Raw genomic sequence first — 17,823 nt, 5'->3', positions numbered from 1 at the left:
AAATGCCCGGCGATTGCTATTAGTTTCTTGAAGCTGCATTTTATTTTTTCGCCAGTCGCGAATACAACTCTCACTCATGTTGTACTTTCTTCTTGCTGCATGGTTTTCAGTATTTTTGGCTTCTTCAATAATTTTCACTTTCTCTTTAGCTGTGTACGAGCGATAACGAGAACTTGTAGCCATAATTAACAGGTTTGAAGATGTTAATACTTCACTCCTAACGTGCTACTGATATGTCACAGACTGACGCCACAACAATGCAATAGTATAATGGGATGTATTGTTGGAGGCGGAGCAGTACCAATAATGTTTCGAATAATCCGTGCACCCCAGTTTTTCGTCGTAAAATACAGTAAAAAACATGCATGGATTATTCAAGTAAATACGGTAAATGGTTGCCTGTGAATCAGAATACACCAGTTGAAGAAAGACATCAACAGCAAGTTATGTTCTCTGGATAGTTTTGCTGATAAATCTATCTAGTTCAAAATTAATTCCCTGAGTGCAAATATTTTAAGTGTCAGTTGTATTAGGTTTAGCTATACTACAGAAAATTTAAATAGTCTAGGTGCAGTGTTTATAATCACAAATAATTTGTAAGCAGCAGTTGCCTAGGTAAGGATGGTTTACATTTAAAGAGGTTAGAATCCAAAATTCTTACTAAAATATTTTCTGACATGTGTAATAATTTATCTATATTAATAATAAAACCATAAAACTTTTGTGTATGTACGTTGAAAATATTTGGCAAAAACTGATCTTGGGTGATGTAGGGAGCGTAACAGAATACAATTTAAAAAAGCAACTTTATCTGTCTGTTTGTGTAGTTGAACACACTGATCTCGAAAACTGCTGCATGAATTTTCGTGAGGTTTTCGCAGGTAGCTTAAGCGTAGCTTGGGTCTGCATATAGGCTTTATTTCATCAAAACCCGATCATGGAGGGAAAAATCTGCTTAACTAAGTAGTTCAAATGCTTAACTCAGTGGTGCGAACATCATGTTGCGGTACACCAAAGAAACAATAGACGGCACTGTTAGTTTATTTTTCGTCAGTGACAGAAGTATTTTCAGAAGTTTACATCAGTGAGAAATTTAAATACTGCAATCTTATCTCCACCAACACAAACTAACACTGAATTTACTTGGCTAGGATATACAGATTTACAGATTTCACCTTGTGTATCAAAACCTTAATGAAATTTTTTTGCGTCTTTTGATAGATTTTATTGATACGAAGGGAAATCAATAAGTAATGCAACACATTTCTTTCTTGGCTAATTTCTGTTGGGTAGTGTGGAATTTGTCGTGGGACATCGTGGAATATTCCAGCCTCAGCTCCTGTAGTCTCATGAAGTTCAGTAGGTGATGGTGCTGTATATAGCCTTCAAAACGGCGCCTGTAGTAGAGGTGCATTCCAAGCTGACAAGCTATTATTGAGTTTCTATCCACAGCATTACAGATATTCATAGGTGCTTGCAGAATCTCTACAGGGACCTGCCAGTGAACAGTAGCATGGTGTGTCAGTGGGTGAGGCATCTGTCGTCATTGCAATAAGGCTGCGCAAACCTGTCCAGTCTCGTGCATGGCAGCCGGCTGTGCTACTCCTGTGATCTTGGAATATGAGGACACATTCATTTGAAGTGATTGAAGGATCACAATCAGGCATCTTGCTACTCAACTGCGTGTGTCTCTTGGTGGTGCTGACCCTCTCATCCACCAGTTGGAATGCTCAAAGGTTTGTGCCCGCTGGGTTCCTTGTTGCTTAACAAAGAACCATCAAGAGCAACAAAAAGCTATCTTTGTGGAATTGCTTGCATGTTAAGAGACTGATTGTGACAATTTTTTGTTGATCATTGTCACAGGTGATGAAACATGGATTCTTCATTCCAAACTGGAAACAAAACGGCAGTCTATGGTGTGGCACTGCACCACCTCTCCTCCAAAGAAAAAGTTAAAAGCTCCACCCTCAGCCAGCAAAGGTCTTCTGGGACTCTGAAGGGATTATTCTGTTTTATATCCTCTTTCATAGTGGAACGATGGTCTCTAAAGTGTATTGTGGTATGCTCAGGAAATTGAAGAATGGACTTCAGTGTGTCCTTTACCACAAAAGTGCAAATGCACATCTCCTTCTTGATAACACCGCAAGGCCTCACACAAGTCTGTGCATCCAAGAGGACATCACAAAACTTCATTGGACTGTTCCTCCTCAACCATCCTACAGCCCAGATCATGCACCTTCAGACTCCCATCTGTTTGGCCCAATGAAGGATGCGCTTCACAGCAGTAAGTTTGTGGAAGATGGTGAGGCTATTGTTTCAGTTAGATATTGACTCCAGTATCGACCAATAGAGTGGTACCATGTGGGCATATAGACCCTCGCAGTAAGGTGGCATAAGGCAGTTGCATTGAATGGAGATTATGTTGAAAAATATATTTTTGTTGCCAAAAGAATTGGAAATAATATGGTGTATTAGAACCATGAATAAAGCCAACCTGATCCCAGAAAAAAAAGTTTTGCGTTACTTATAGAATACCCCTCGTGGTCAACTTCTTGTATAGGAAAAACAAATTTATTTAGCTTTCTTTGTGGTTTGGATACTTACTTATTACATTTTGATTTCATTTCATTTATATGAATAGATATGCCTAGAAGACAGTTGAGTCTTCCTCAATACACTAGAATGGCTAAAAGACTGAAGACTGTGCACTCTTAACAATCCAGTTAAGTTATGGGGTGAGACGTTTTGTGGCTTGAGAGCATCAGGCATTAACTTGCTCCTTGAAAACTCTTTTTGAAAGTGAGGCATGACGTAACTCTGATTGAAAGTGTCATGCATTATCTTGCTCTTCACAATATTTCATAGTCAAGTCATCCTCCCTTAGATACTTAGTGCAAACCCAAGGTGGGCCACTAGTACTAAATAATAAGTAAAACAAACAATAAGGATGATAAACAATGTTTTATAAAAATGGTAATATCTAATTGCCACCTTAGAATATATAAAATGGATCTGAAAATGCTGAATTAAAACATTAAGTACCTCAGTAATAAGAGCATACAATTGCAGAACATACTGATTTAAGAGGAATATGATCATTCTTACAGAACGTGATCTGTCTAAAACTTTAATAGCTATGACAGAATTTGGCAACAATGCCCTGTCCACTGATTTCAGTCAAGGAGAACATAGAACATTGCCACAATTTTTAAAGTTCACAAAACTGGATTTCATCACAGAAGTGACAGTTGGAGTTCCAGTAAGAAAGACAGTTGTAAGCAAAGAGCCCTTGATTGTAGAAGTAATGCACAGCTTTTCTAGTTGTACAGTTGATGGTTTCTTACAAATTGTAGAAAACTGACTGCTATTTTATGTAGCATGTATAAGAATATATTATGTAGGAAATATAAGAATACAGGTATTACTTTAGATGGTGATTTGAATATAGACTCTAAATATTGTGAGCACTTGAATTATATTCTGTGTATCTATTATTTGTCAGCTCGGGTTGACAGACCAGCTAGAATAACATAAGATGCCTCTAGCTGTGTAGATCATATCTACACCAATTTAAATAACTGTAAAATTGCTATTATAAACTTTGACCTTTCTGGTCACTTTTGCCAGACTGTTGAAATAAGAAGTATGCATGACACTGAAAGTACACACAAGATGAAGGATATCAGATATGTAAGTTACAAATCTTTAGATAGGTTGAAGTCCTCACTGCAGTCAGATCCGTGGAGTTATGTATATTGCACTAAAAAGTGGAATAATTTTATAGCAGATTATTTATATCATTCAATGTAACATATACAGTTACTGTTGAATGAAAAACATGTTCAGTAATGTGAATGTAAACTGTCCCGGCACATACTGTTGATGAAAAGCTCCCAGCTTACCATCCAGATGGCAGTGATAAAATACAGTTTAAGACTGCCTTATGAAGTGAAACATATGAAGGAGAAAATGTTTATGTGGAAAATGTGTAAAGATTTACCTCAGACATCAGGCTTGTTAAGCTTCCAATAAACAAGGCTGGAATAAACACACCCAACAAAAATCAGCAAACATAAATTCACACCACATTAGCAAATAACTATGAAACTGTGTGAGTTAGAGGATTAATAGAAAACCAAAGCCTAACATTAACAACATCAATCTGAAGAGTGGAATTGTGATTGTAGGAAGCCCTTATATGGTCGATAACACTTTTAAGAACAATTTTGTTAATTCAAATAGCTTCAGCATGGTCTCTGGTCCTGGTGATTATAATACTATTTACCATGTACAAAAATAAGTGTATATGCATCAAACAGATACAACTGAAATAGAGATAATCTTAAATAACATGCAGTCTCTGTTGATTAGGATGAAATTTCCTTCGTTATGTTCAAAAGATGCAAACAGTCAATTATTCCCGTTCTAGTTCGCCTGTTAGATGAAAGTTTACATAAAGGCATGTTTCCATCTGAATTAAAATTCTCAAACTGAGCTATTGTACTAAAAGAGTAGTACTGGCAGAACTGTAATTTACAGACCAGTCTACTTAATTCTGGTCTTAGATAACTTTCTACAAAATATTATTGCACTTAGATCATGAAACTTTTCATGTAACAGCATTGGAAAAAACACATCATAGTTTTAGAAAATCCTACTCAACATCACCTGCCATATATGATATAGTACTTACAACATTAGTGATATTAGGTGACAACGAAAGAGTGGCCTGTTTTCTCCTAGTTTTGTCATGTTCATTTCATACAGCTGCTACTTAATAAGCTGGAAAGTTGTGGTACCAGTGGAGTTGCTAAAAATCTCTTAACAGTCGTACAAGATGGATATCAATAAAGAGGTTAAAATTAGAAAGAAGATCAGCTCTATTCACTCTATGGTAAAGTGTGGTGTGCCCCCAGGGCCAGTTCTGGAGACTTTATTGTTGATATCATATATTAGTTTCCTCTCCACTTTGCATAATAACAAAAGGTATTAAGTATGCAACTGAAACAGCAGTTGTTGGCTGGGGACACATTGTTCTAGGGCCTTAAATGATTTGAGTGTTACTTCAACTTAGATGTTAGAAAAAGAAGTCTAATGTACTTCCAAGGATGCAGTTGTCGAAAGTCCACGATATTTCGGCAAACAACCTTTTACCTGATGATGGTGGAATGTTGTTTTCCAAAATATCATGGATCTTTGACGATTGCATCCAGCAGTACATCTGAGAACTTTGGAAGCATCATATACACCGCAATAGCCTCAGATCACATGAGTCTAATGTATTTTCAACTAAACCATGAACCTGATGGAATGCAACAGAATGTTGTGTAGGATGATTGTATGGGAGTAAAATTGGACATACAACCACCTTCCTAGGTGTAACAATGGACAGACATGTCTTGAAAAACTAAATTTATATTTTATGCAAAAATAAGAAGGTCAGTTTATGTAATGAGAATAGTGTCACAAGTGCTGACCTATAAGCAAATGCTTTATTTTTTTCTAATGTATCCATACCTCACAAATGAAAATGAAATATTGAGGTTTGCTGCAGCTGTGCATGTGAAAAGAGTATTCATCCTTCACAAAATGTCTGCTGGGATCCTGTGCAATCTCAGACATATAATAGACCCTGTTGAAAACTTTGTCCCCTTATTTACTCTTTACTAAGCCATGGTACACTGGTACACACAATTTATATATATATTAAAAAAAAACATATTATTGAAAGAAAACACCTGACTACTCTATACATTTTTCCTTTCCAATAGAACAAGGGGGTTGGGGGTGGAGGTTAGGTGGGGGGGGGGGGGGGGGGGACATTCGAGCCTTAGGTCAGGTCATATGAAAGGATGTCCGGGAGGGGGGGGGGGGGATTTGTGGAGATGATCTGACCTTATTATAACATTAGCCAGCATGATCTTGTTGTCCTGTTACTGTGAACAGCTGAAATCAAGAGGAAACGACAGCCATTATTTTTCGCGAGGGCATGTTTTCCCACTGTATGGTTAAACAGTGATGATATCCTCTTGGATAAAATATTCTGGAGGTACAGTAGCCCCCTTTTCAGATCTCCAGGTAAAACAAAACTGGCATTCTACAGGTCAGAGTTTTGATTGTTAGATCCCTTAATTGGGTAGGTGTGTCAGAACATTTAAAAAGAGAAATGGATAGGTTGAAATCAAATACAATGAGAATTAGTGGTGTCGTGACAGGTAGAAGAGGACTTCTAGTAAGACAGAGAAAGAAGTCATAGGATAGGACATTGTTTCTGTTAAACAGAATGGGAACATTGTAAAGGACAATTCATATGTAACAAAGACTGTATAAATAGTTTTTAAAAGAAGGAGAGAAAACAGGTGCAAAATGTCAGAAGAGAAATCAAAACAGTACACTGACAAAGCAATGCAGAGGGCATTTAGTGAATTAAAAATTAGTGTCACATCCCCATCTGAAATAAGGAAGATCACCATGAGGCTAAAGCATAAAAGTTTGTGTGGAATGGACAATCTCTAATAACATACAAAAAAGTGGTGGCCCTGTAATAATGTAATATTCTTAGTCAGTTACTTAATGCATCATTAAACTGGGATGTTTTCTCAGAAAGATTGAAGTTTGCGTTTGGTAGTCCTCTTTATAAGAAGGATGGTGCCATGGATGTCAGTAACTGTCGTCCAGTGTCACTCTGTACATTATTTTCTAAAAGTTTTGAGAAGTTGCTGTACACCTCGCTGTGTAGACGGTCACCTCCTGTGTAGTAATGGGATAATTAGCCAATCACAGTTTTGGTCATTCTACTGAGTCAGCTATTTATACATTTACTGAATATATAATAACATCTTTAAATGATAAAATATCACCAATTAGGATCTTCTGTGATTTATCAAAGGCTTTCTTTTAGTGAAGTTAAGTTTTTATGGACACAGTAGTACTCATTTAAGAAACAGTGCAGAAAGTAACTGTAGGCTGTTTGAGTAATACAAAGAGGAATGTCACATCACCTACATGGGGGAGAAACTACAATGGGAGCCCAACAAGGTTTGATCATTGCCCCTTATTGTTCTTGCTTTATGTCATTTTGTTTGAATCAGGGACAGAATTAGTCCCATTTGCAGATGAAACAAGCATTTCTGTGTAGTAAAGACATACCAACAGAGAAAATAGTAGACGATGTTTGGGCGAACATTACTGAATGATTTAACACAAATGGGCTATCTTTAAACAGTGAAAAATGAAGTTCATCCAATTTTGGATTGTCAGAAATATCTTACTTCTTATTAACCATGTATATCAACAAGAAATAATAAACAGGATAGAAGGTTGTAAGTTCTTAGTTGTGTGCAAGCAAAAAATACTAATTTCACAGAAGAAAGTAATTAGTATTATGTGTGGAGTTCACACACTTACTTCTTGCAGATATCTATTTAAGCAGCTGGAAACTTAAGTCACAGCCTCACAGTACATTTATGCACTTATGAAATTTTTCTGATCAACAATCCATCGAAGTCTGAGAGTGAAAGAGATATTCACGACTACAACTCTAGGAGGAAAAATTCTCTGTATTACCCTTTAGTAAATCTAACTGTGGCATAGGAAGGCGTGAAATATGCAGTTATAAAACTCTTTGACAATCTACCTATGTCTAACATAAATGGCTACAATGTAGACAAATTAATATTGTTTTTAATTCTTAAGTTTTTTAGTTGTAAGTAAGCGTACTTTGTTTGTTCTTTTACGTGCTTCACAGCATAAAGTTTATGATGAATTTGATCTGTGGAATAAGTAACAAATTAACTAACTAACTGAGTACAGGGTTATAACTAGTGCAGAAGTAGGTCTAACAATTAGTCGTCAGCTACTATGAACAGCTTAGTGAATGCTTTATCATAGAAAAGATAGAGATGACAGCAATAGTACAAATTTGTATGCCAGCCAACACTGCAGATGATGGAGAAATCGTCTTTCTCTTTTGCTTAATCTTGAACATTAACTGCTTGATCATGAACATTAACTGTAGCTATTAAGTCTCTTATGATATCACATATACAAGAAAAGTTTAATATACAAATACACTAATTGTAGTCAGAAAGAAAAAATTCTCCATTGTTTTGGTATAGCATTCTGAATCTCTTGGTGATCTTCCCAATATCCACATCAATATTCATGTCAGAAAAAGATGAAATGTAACACAAAAAAGGATAGAAGACACAAACAAAATTTACATATGGAAAAAATTGAACAAAACCTTTGTTTATGAATTCTCTCACATGTAATTAACTTAGGCGCTCTCATATAACCAGAATATACAACATGACATACTTCTGCAGTGTTTCGCCCAACATGCAATTCCAGAAAAATCCAAATGGTATACGTGACTGACAATTGGCTATGATCGGAGATTTGCTTTCCCCCTTATGAGTAGTGGTCCTCTTCATGTCCCTGCAGTTGAAGTCAGTACAGTTGATGTGAAAAAGTGGAAGACAGATTTGCTCTAACTTTGTTGACATACTGTTTAAAAACTGACCTATGTTGACACTGGAATATCTAAATCTAAATTTTTACTCTTCAAGGCAGCTTATATTGTATACTACTGCCCCTCATCCTATCCTGTCCTATTCATAAATGTAATGGTGGAAAGCCGCAATCAATCAGCTTCTGTATGAGTTTGTGGCACAGAGTTTAGGACAGTGAACCCCTATTCATCAGGAAAATGGTTCAAATCTGCCTCTGACCATCCAGATTTGTTTTCCATCATTTCCCTAAATCTCTCCTGGCAAATGCTGGCATGAATCCTTTTTAGGAATTTTTACAGTATGTGTTTCCGTGATGTGAATCACTACTCTATTAACTCTCATATTGGAGTTCAGTGAGAATCTTGATCATGTTATTTTAATGACTATTGGAACCTATAGTAAAATACCTAGTATTTCTTTGAATTTTGTCTATTTCCTTCTTGTATAAATTGAATTTCCTTACAATTTTATCAACGAACTGTAAAGTGGCATCAGCTTTTCATAGAACTAGTTTTGTGTAGTCATTCCTCATTAAACCATTTCATGTGAATACTACTACATATTGTAGCTTATGATTCTTTCTGTATTGATCATCAATCGGATAATCAAAAAATAATAATCTCTCCAACATCTTACATGAGCTGTGTTACATTTGAATTTGTAGGACAGCTATCAGTCCCTGCAGGCCTCATTGTAGTTTTCTGCAGTGTTTTGTCATTGTGACTTCCCTATACACAACAGAATCAGTAACAAACAGTGTCATATATACACAGAGCTTATGTTTTACTCTTTAAGGTCTTATTTTGTTCACTAGGCAGACATGAGGAACAGAATCAAATGTATTTCACAAGCCAAGGAACACGTCATTAACATATTGTTTCTGTCTACTGCATTATGGATTTTTATGATGGAACAAAACTAGCTAATGAATAATAAAACCATATAAAAACCATTTTAGGCTGTTAGTTTTATTTTTCAATGTGCTTTTGTTGTACTAAATGTATATTACTGGTGAGTTTTGGCCTTAGGTCATTTTCAGATGTACAGCATTGGTGATATGTGTGTTACATTTAAAACTGTTTCATGCTATTTGGGGACTGGACAGAGTTAGCCATTTCACATGATACTTTTCTGTGGAATCCTTGTTGATTCCTATTCAGAAGATTTTTAAATTACAAACTGATCGTAGTTTTGCAATATATGTCCCATAATGCTACAGGAGATGTACATCAACTGTATCGTCTCATAGTTGTGTTCATGTGCTCAGTTACCCTTCTTGATAACAGGAATGAACCCAAACCAATGAACCAATGAGCAGTTCTTGAAACAGTTTGTTCTGACCTTTCTGGAAGTTCAACCCCTGTCCCAATAGAAGGAATGACAATGTAGTTCACGAGGAAAAATGCTGAAATATAAATTTTTGACTAATGGCATGGGATGGGTTCTATTAACAACTGAGGTTGCCTTCTTCTGAGCAGTAGATATGTATATTTTTGCCAGTTGTGGTTTGCCATAAATTTATAGCTGATACCTAAGTATGGACTTTGAAAATATTACCTGTGACAAATTATTGATACAACTGGAACAGAATGTCATTTGTTGTTAGGTAATATGCCCATAATTGTTAATGACTTTACATATTGAATCGCATTTGTGTGTTACACTCAGCTCTTTTGTTGAGAGTGATATTAGTGTCATCTGCGAAGACACTATATTTTCCTATAAACTTTCATTTATAATTATGAAAATTAGTAGAACACCAAACAGAGAACATGGTCATATTCTGGCAATTAGTGCATCTTATATCGATGAAGTTAGTGTTCCACCAACATTTAGTGCTACTCCCTGCTAAACCACTTAGTTATTAAATACATCTACATATGAATCTACAAACATACTCCATAAGCCACCGCATGGTGCAGGACAGAGGATACATTGTACCACTACTAGTCATACCATATCCTATTCCACTCACAAATGAAGCAAGGGAAAAACGACTGCCTGTATGCCTCCTTACAAGCTCTAATTTATCTTACGAGGGTGGTTTGAAAAGTTCTCGGAACAGAATAGAAAAAAAAAAAAATACTTACATCACTGAAACTTTTTTTATTTTCCAATGCAGTCTCTTTGTAGATTAATGCATTTGGTCCAACAATGTTCCAGTGCCCTGATTCCATCTTGAAAATGAGTTTACTCCAGGCCTGCAAAATAGTTGTCAACTCCAGCTATCGGTTCTTCGTTTGAAGTGAATCTTCATCCACCAAGAAAAATTTTCAGTTTTGGGAAGAGATGGAAGTCAGACGGAGCCATATCAGGTGAATAAGGCGGGAGTGGCAACAATTCATACCTTAGTTCGTGTAATTTTGCCATAGCAATGGCACATGTGTGTGGGCGCACGTCAAGGGTCGCAGCACCCATCTTGCAGATAATTTTTTCATTTCTAATTCTTCAGTTAAAATGTGATATACCCTTTTCAGATGACATGTGGCAAGTGTGAGCAATTTGATGCACTTTAAATCGGTGATCCTCCATGACCATTTGTACATTTTTGCAATGATTTCTGGTTTAGTGACACATCTAGGCTGACTACTGAATGGATCATCATCTAAGCTCTCCCAACCAAATTTAAATTCATTTTTCCACTTGGCAACAGTTGGATATTAAGGAGCAGAGTCCCCCATTGTATTCTGGAAATCAGCATGAATGTCCTTTACTTTCATACCTTTCTTTACGTATCTCGATTTTTTCCACCTTCGCAAATCGCTACGTGGGAACAACAACAGACACATCACCGCTACAGCTCTCTTCCAAGAGCACTGATGTGGCACGTGTTTACAGACAATAATTCAATGAACAAAAAGGATATCTTCATCACACTGGAGATCCCCATTTGAGTTCGTGGAGTATTCTCCTGTTACTCACATGTTTATCGAATCTACTAGCAACATATGTAACAGCATCCCTCGGAATTAATTTGATGTATTTCTTTAATCTGACCTGGTGGGGATTCCAAAAACTTGATCAATACTCAAGAATTGGTTGTAAATGTGCTCTGTACACAGTATCTTTAATAGATGAGCTACACTTCCTTAGAATTCTCCCAGTAAGCTGAAGTTGACCATCCGCCTTTCCTATAACAAATCTTACTTGGTGCATCCATTTCATGTCACTTTGCAATAGTATGCCTAGGTATTTAATTGACGTTACAACATCAAGCAGCACACCACTAATACTGTATTTGATCATTATCAGATAGTTTTTTGTATTCATCTGCATTAACTTAGATTTTTCTACATTTAAAACAAGTTGCCATTGCAGAAACTGTCACTATATAATAAGCAGGTTGCAACAAAGTGACAAGATAGACGTGTCGGATGTTTGCAGAAAAAAATTGTGGTCTGTCACAGCAGACTTGTTTGAGTTGCGTACTGCATAGTTAAGTATCTCTTGACGTAAAACAGTTTTAACTGTAAAGTTTGCAGATGAGTTCTGTTTCATTCTATCACATAATCTTAGAAACAATATGTATGTATTACTTGACACTTGAAGACCACAGGGAAATATTAATTGTTTTCATATGTTAAGCGGGATCACGTGGCTGATCTAATTTGGAATTCACATAACATAACAAAGCATTGCTTTTAACTTATATTCCAATACATGATGTTTATTTTTGATTAATTACATTTTTCTTGCTTAATATTTAAGCTGTGACCTTGAGTTTGGTACATCCAGGTTGTTAATTAACTTTCGTTTTCTCAGTAAAATTAAAGTGTATGACAGAGTACTTTTTGTAGAGGTGAGAGAACAACGACAAGTAAATCAAATGGTATCAGTGTGAAAGTGATTATATGAAATTGTTGGTAAGCTTTCGGACAGTTGCCTTCTTTGGAGCTAATACACTTAAAAACATATAATATCACTGATGTGGCTTTGCACTTCAGCTTAACTGGAGTAAGATGTTGTGTTGGATAGACATAGAGAGACAGGAGAGAAGGGAAGGAAAGAGAGACTGGCAGACTGGAGGGAGTGACAGCAAGGGTACAAGATAGGAATATGATAGGAAAGTGGCAACACCAAGACCACCCTTGTACAAACAAGTCACTCAGCATCACTCTAGTATGTAATACATGAGCCCCCAAATCCTCCACAATGAATATGACCATCGTTATCGTGTTCATAAGTGAGGAATGTCCTCCTTAAAATATTTCCCACCTCTGAGTAAAATTCTGCTGCCTATCCAATCTACAAATTATCATATTCCATCTTTATGTTACACATTTTCCCAACTCTTTGTCATATGAGAAAGACTCAGATGCAAACCTGTCCTGTGCTTCCATTCTGCTTATCATATTCCAGTCCAACACACTCGTATCCTACCCTGTAATACACAGGGCCAGCTGTGAAAATTTCTGCAGATCAGTCTTTTTCTTTCTGTAGGAATCAGTGATCAATCCATGTGAATGGTTAGCCACTACCAAACAATGGCCAAGAGCAAAGTTGACCTCTCAGCAGTAGAGCACGCAACTGAACATGAGATACTCATCTAACACATTATTTTATCTTGCAGCCTTCCTGACCTCAGTCTTTCCTATCCTCTGTTCCACACTCATTTGCCCCCATATCTGTCCTACATTCCTACACACACTTGTGAATGTTACTTCATTCTTGCTCACTCTGTATATCCATTTCTTTACACCCACAATATTTTCTCTGTGATCTCAAGCTCACCTGGTGCCACATTTCTATCTCATTCCCTTGCTGCCTCTCCGTCCACAGCCATCAGCCCCCTTGGATGTACACTTCCCTTCTTTCTTATTCCTCTCTTCTACACAAACCCCTAAACTAGTTGTGCTGCAAGATGGGTGTGTAGTTATGCTTGCATGGGTCTGTGCATGCATGCGTGTGTGTGTGTGTGTGTGTGTGTGTGTGTGTGTGTGTGTGTGTGTGTGTGTGTGTGTTTTCTTTGAGAGCATGGGCTGCAAGTATTAAATCTTTTTGGGTGTATACAACAAAGGACAACTGGGAGATCCGGGAAAAACCCGGGAATTTTTCCATCCTGGAGAAAACCGGGAAAAACCCAGGAATTTTTTAGAATTCTGGGAATTTTTCATTGTTTTAGTTTTCCGTTAAATTTTTTTAACTTTGGCTGTTAAAAACCAATACTCTGAGAAAGAATATTACTGTATCTCGCTACTGCAGAATAATACTGCAGCAATAAAACACAAACGAGAGAAAAAAACGAAAATAAAACTTAAGTTGCAAGGGAAATGCACCATATACAAGAACAAAACAGTGCTCATACAAGCGTCTGCCAACAGCAAAATGTGTCAAAGGCTTTAGGAAGACTATCCAATGTTTCATAACAACAAATTGCCACCACTGAGCGCGACATCACAACTGTTTACATTAGATTCGTATGAGCAGTTGCAAGCGAGCTTATGCCCATGTGGAGTTGAGTCGCGTTATGAGTAGTACCTTCTCCCGCTTCTGGCTACAGAAGTGTGGCAGTTAACTGTATAAGCAATAGCAGCAAGCAGCCAGATGCTACCCGGAAACATTTTACTGATGCGCCTAAGCTGCCAGATCGACGTATGCGTAACAATCCCGGAACTAGGGGTCGGGGACCACCAACCGGGGGCAAATTCATATTTTTCTTCAGAAGCTAGAGAGTATGAATGAAATGTAAAATTATTTCCTAACATCAAACTTTTTGCTTGTAGTAGGCCTAATAGACATTTGATATTAGTACTTTGTGCATTATATTCTGTCACGTTGTTATAAAAATGACCATTTGTGCCAAAACAGTCCCATTTATTTGGTGTGTGCAACAATTGCTGCAATATTAGGCTGGCCTATGTCATTTTATCTAGCAGACAGTGGCAAAATACACGTTAACAGATCGAGAAACCACACCAGTCTTGGGTACTACTTGTATTAACAGCTTTTCTAGTAGTAGACAACAAAATTTCGTTTTTTCATGTAGCAAAATGTTGACGAACTTTGATGAGGTAATAGATTCTTTTCCAGAAAGGAAAGTACGCCATATAAAACTGTGGCAAGATTAGAGAGAGAAAAAAAAGCAAGGACTTAAGGACTGAAGAAATGTGTACCGTCTTGCTTGTTTCATGTCTTTACTTGTTTTATGTATCCTATATTTAATTTTATGTCACGCAAAACAGCAAGTTATTAGCTAATAGGCAGTAAAGACTGCAAATTTTCTGAAGAGTTTTGTTCTACTGGTTACAGATAATCCCACCCAGTGTTAATTGCGAGATTTTTTTTAAAGAGGGGCAGGATGTCAAACCGGCCGACTGGGAGCAGGAGAGGCACCACAGGACATTTTAATATTCACTGGCCTGAATATAGCTTGATGGCACCCATTACAAAATATTACACATATGAATTCCACAGAGTGAAATACAGAGAAGTGCGATGGAAGAATGCTGTGTGAAGAGGCGTGGCATTGCTCTTCGGCACACAGACCATGTCTTACATTCTCTCGAACATATATGTTTTATCTATCAGACTCCTTAGAGAGATGTGAGCTACAAAATGCAGATATTTTTGAAAAGTCGATTTTTTAAATATCTGGCGTCCTACCTCAAACGCTCGAGGGAGGGGGAGTGCCACTATCAAATACTGCCCTGGTTCAGAAATATCGTAGATCCAGACCTGATGCACAGAGCAGTCTGAGTTGTAGTGGAGAGGTGGTAGTCTCCACGTGTTTACGTTTAAGTGATTTTGCTGTTTCCTCTTCGTTAATTGCTCTCACGTCAAATGAAAACAAAACAGATTTCTGTGGCCAGGAGCAATCAAGTGAATTAAAATATGCTCACATAATTACAGAAAGCTAAAATATGTTATTAGTTTCAGATTTTATTTTGTTTCCACCTTTCTGACAGTCAAATGTTAATCGCCTTGCAGAACAAATGGTTCAAACGGCTCTGAGCGCTATGGGACTTAACTTCTGAGGTCCTCATTCCCCGAGAACATAAAACTACTTAAACTTAACTAACCTAAGAACATCACACACATCCATGCCTGAGGCAGGGTTCGAACCTGCGACCGTAGCGGTCACGCTGTTCCAGACTGTAACGCCTAGAACCGCTCGGCCACCCCGGCCGGCCCTTGCAGAACAATGAAGTTATTTTTGTCAGAAAGTAACATGCGGTGCTTGGTGGAATTCGAATTTATACTTTCCTAATACGAAAATATGCAGTGTACATGTTTCTGTACATCAGACACCTTTCCAATACGTCTTTTTTCCTGTGAGTTTCGTTTTCTAAAATGCCGGGAAATTCTACGCCACTGTATAAAATCACAACCATTGTAAGTAGTAATAAGTTTTACAGTTCCAAGGGAAAGTATACTGTTATGTAACGTGGAAAAAGTGTATTTTCATCTGGGAGAAATTGTATTTTTAACCGAGAAACCCGGGAAAAATCCGGGAATTTTATTTCCTCGTCCACGTATACACCCCATATAAAGTGACTCCTTCCACCAGGGACTTTCCATTATTTTTTTTTAGTGATCTTGTATTAATTATTTAGCTATAATGCAAAGGGATAGGAAAGTAGCATTGGGAGGACCATCGAGATAATCACCAAGTGTGTTATTATCTGTGCTATATTGTGAACTTTACTTGAATTTCTCACTCACCTGAAGTACAAAAAATTGCTTTACAATGGACTGAGTATTGAAACATTGCATCATAATGTGGCAGCTAAATAAAAATCAGTACATGTAAGAATATTAGTTTTGATATTCCAATCAGATACTTAATCTTTTTGGTGTCTTTCATTACTGACTCTTAGATGCAAGAACATAATCAAGATTTCTGAAGACAGAAGATATATAGTTCTCTTAAAGTTTTCACAGCTACCCAAGAATAGTAGTTCTTTTGATTTCAGTAGCTAAGTTAATAATGGCAGCACATTTATCAGAACGGTTATTATTCTACATCATTATTTTTAATATTAGTTAATATTTCTTGCACATAAATGATTAAGAGAGACTTTTAGTAAGAAATGCACAATTTCAGTGTGTAACACTGTGTAATGTTTATTTTAATTTGTACTATACATAAAAGCAAGCCTTTCTGCAGTGCAATTTTATTTATGCACAGCTGTTATTTTGTACAGGTATTGCTCTTGTGGTTAAAGCTTGTTTGAATCTGTCACAATTTAATCTTTTAGTGTGTCACCAGCTTTTTTATCCTCTTGTGCACTTTCTTCAATCTCTTTAATTTTTCCACACAGATGTGATGGTGTTGAACGACATCATAGAACAAGCAGCAGGCCGGCAAAGCAGGGCAAGTGAACATGGAGGTATAAACTAAGTGCCTTTATTCCTGCCCCTTTTCCTTATGTGTTTCATTATTGTATGCTGTGACATGGTTACTTATTTTGAGCTAGTCTCAGCCAGTCTTACAAAACTGGATTTCCTTTGATCATTTTGTTTTTATAGTAGAGAGGAGAGTCACAGAATTCTGAATAAAAACTAAACTGTTCAATGCTTCAAAGTAAAATTATATTACAATAGTCCCAAAAAATTACGCTTTTCTACTGAAACTGCAACATAAGAAATTGATATGAATAAACAGTTCATGAATTGTGACAGTTTTCATTTCTCATGTCGTACTCATTACAATGTAGTTCTAGCATATCTAAATGATTTACACTGGTATCATTTCATACAATTGCATCTTCATTGATTACATGCCTATAATCCATAGATTTCAGCAAATTTAATTCTAGTCATCAAGTTACTCTAAATCTTTCCCCTGATTTAACTGAAGACATGAACCACCTGTTCTAAATGAACTTTTGTGCATATCTGTTCTCCCACTGCTGCTAGGCAGACAATTTAAAATTTATTTGTTTGTACTGCAAGTATAAATAGACAATAGACAGGCCCATACAACACAGTTTAGGAAAGTAGTTAATTTATGGTTCAATAATATTGCCATGTCACAGCAGGACTGCTCTGTAGGATGAATGTGAGTAGAGTAGTTAGTGGAATGATCTTCCAGGCCATCACTCAGTCCTTTTCTATATTTTAAAGTATTTTTATGAGGGTAGTGCAATATTATCTTTGTTACATTTTAAGGGTAGATGATCATTGTAGTGTATAAATATGAAAAGTAGATGATCATTGTAATGTAGAAATGATTAAATATTTCTACATTGACCATATTGTGGAATTAAAGGAGAAAATTAGTTAACCTGCTTGTATCGTTTAGTGTTTTGCATGTGTTAGTGCATTATCCCATGTTTAGTGTTATGTGGTACATGTAACTATAGTTAGA

General features: G+C 36.7%; 1 protein-coding gene across 1 annotated transcript in view; it reads left to right on the top strand.

Annotated features, from left to right (window-relative positions):
• LOC126412041 (sodium channel protein para) overlaps nt 1-17,823 on the top strand; it is a 903,820-nt gene that overhangs the window by 524,307 nt on the left and 361,690 nt on the right. Inside the window, exon 16 of the mRNA XM_050081417.1 lies at nt 16,775-16,843. Coding sequence (XP_049937374.1) covers nt 16,775-16,843 — 69 coding nt within the window. The remainder of the gene's footprint in view (nt 1-16,774; nt 16,844-17,823) is intronic.

This window comes from Schistocerca serialis, chromosome 7 (assembly GCF_023864345.2).
Source record: "Schistocerca serialis cubense isolate TAMUIC-IGC-003099 chromosome 7, iqSchSeri2.2, whole genome shotgun sequence".
In the NCBI taxonomy this organism is placed as follows: domain Eukaryota; kingdom Metazoa; phylum Arthropoda; class Insecta; order Orthoptera; family Acrididae; genus Schistocerca; species Schistocerca serialis.
Note: the sequence above shows the minus strand (reverse complement) of the source record. Positions and strands in the feature narration are given on the sequence as shown.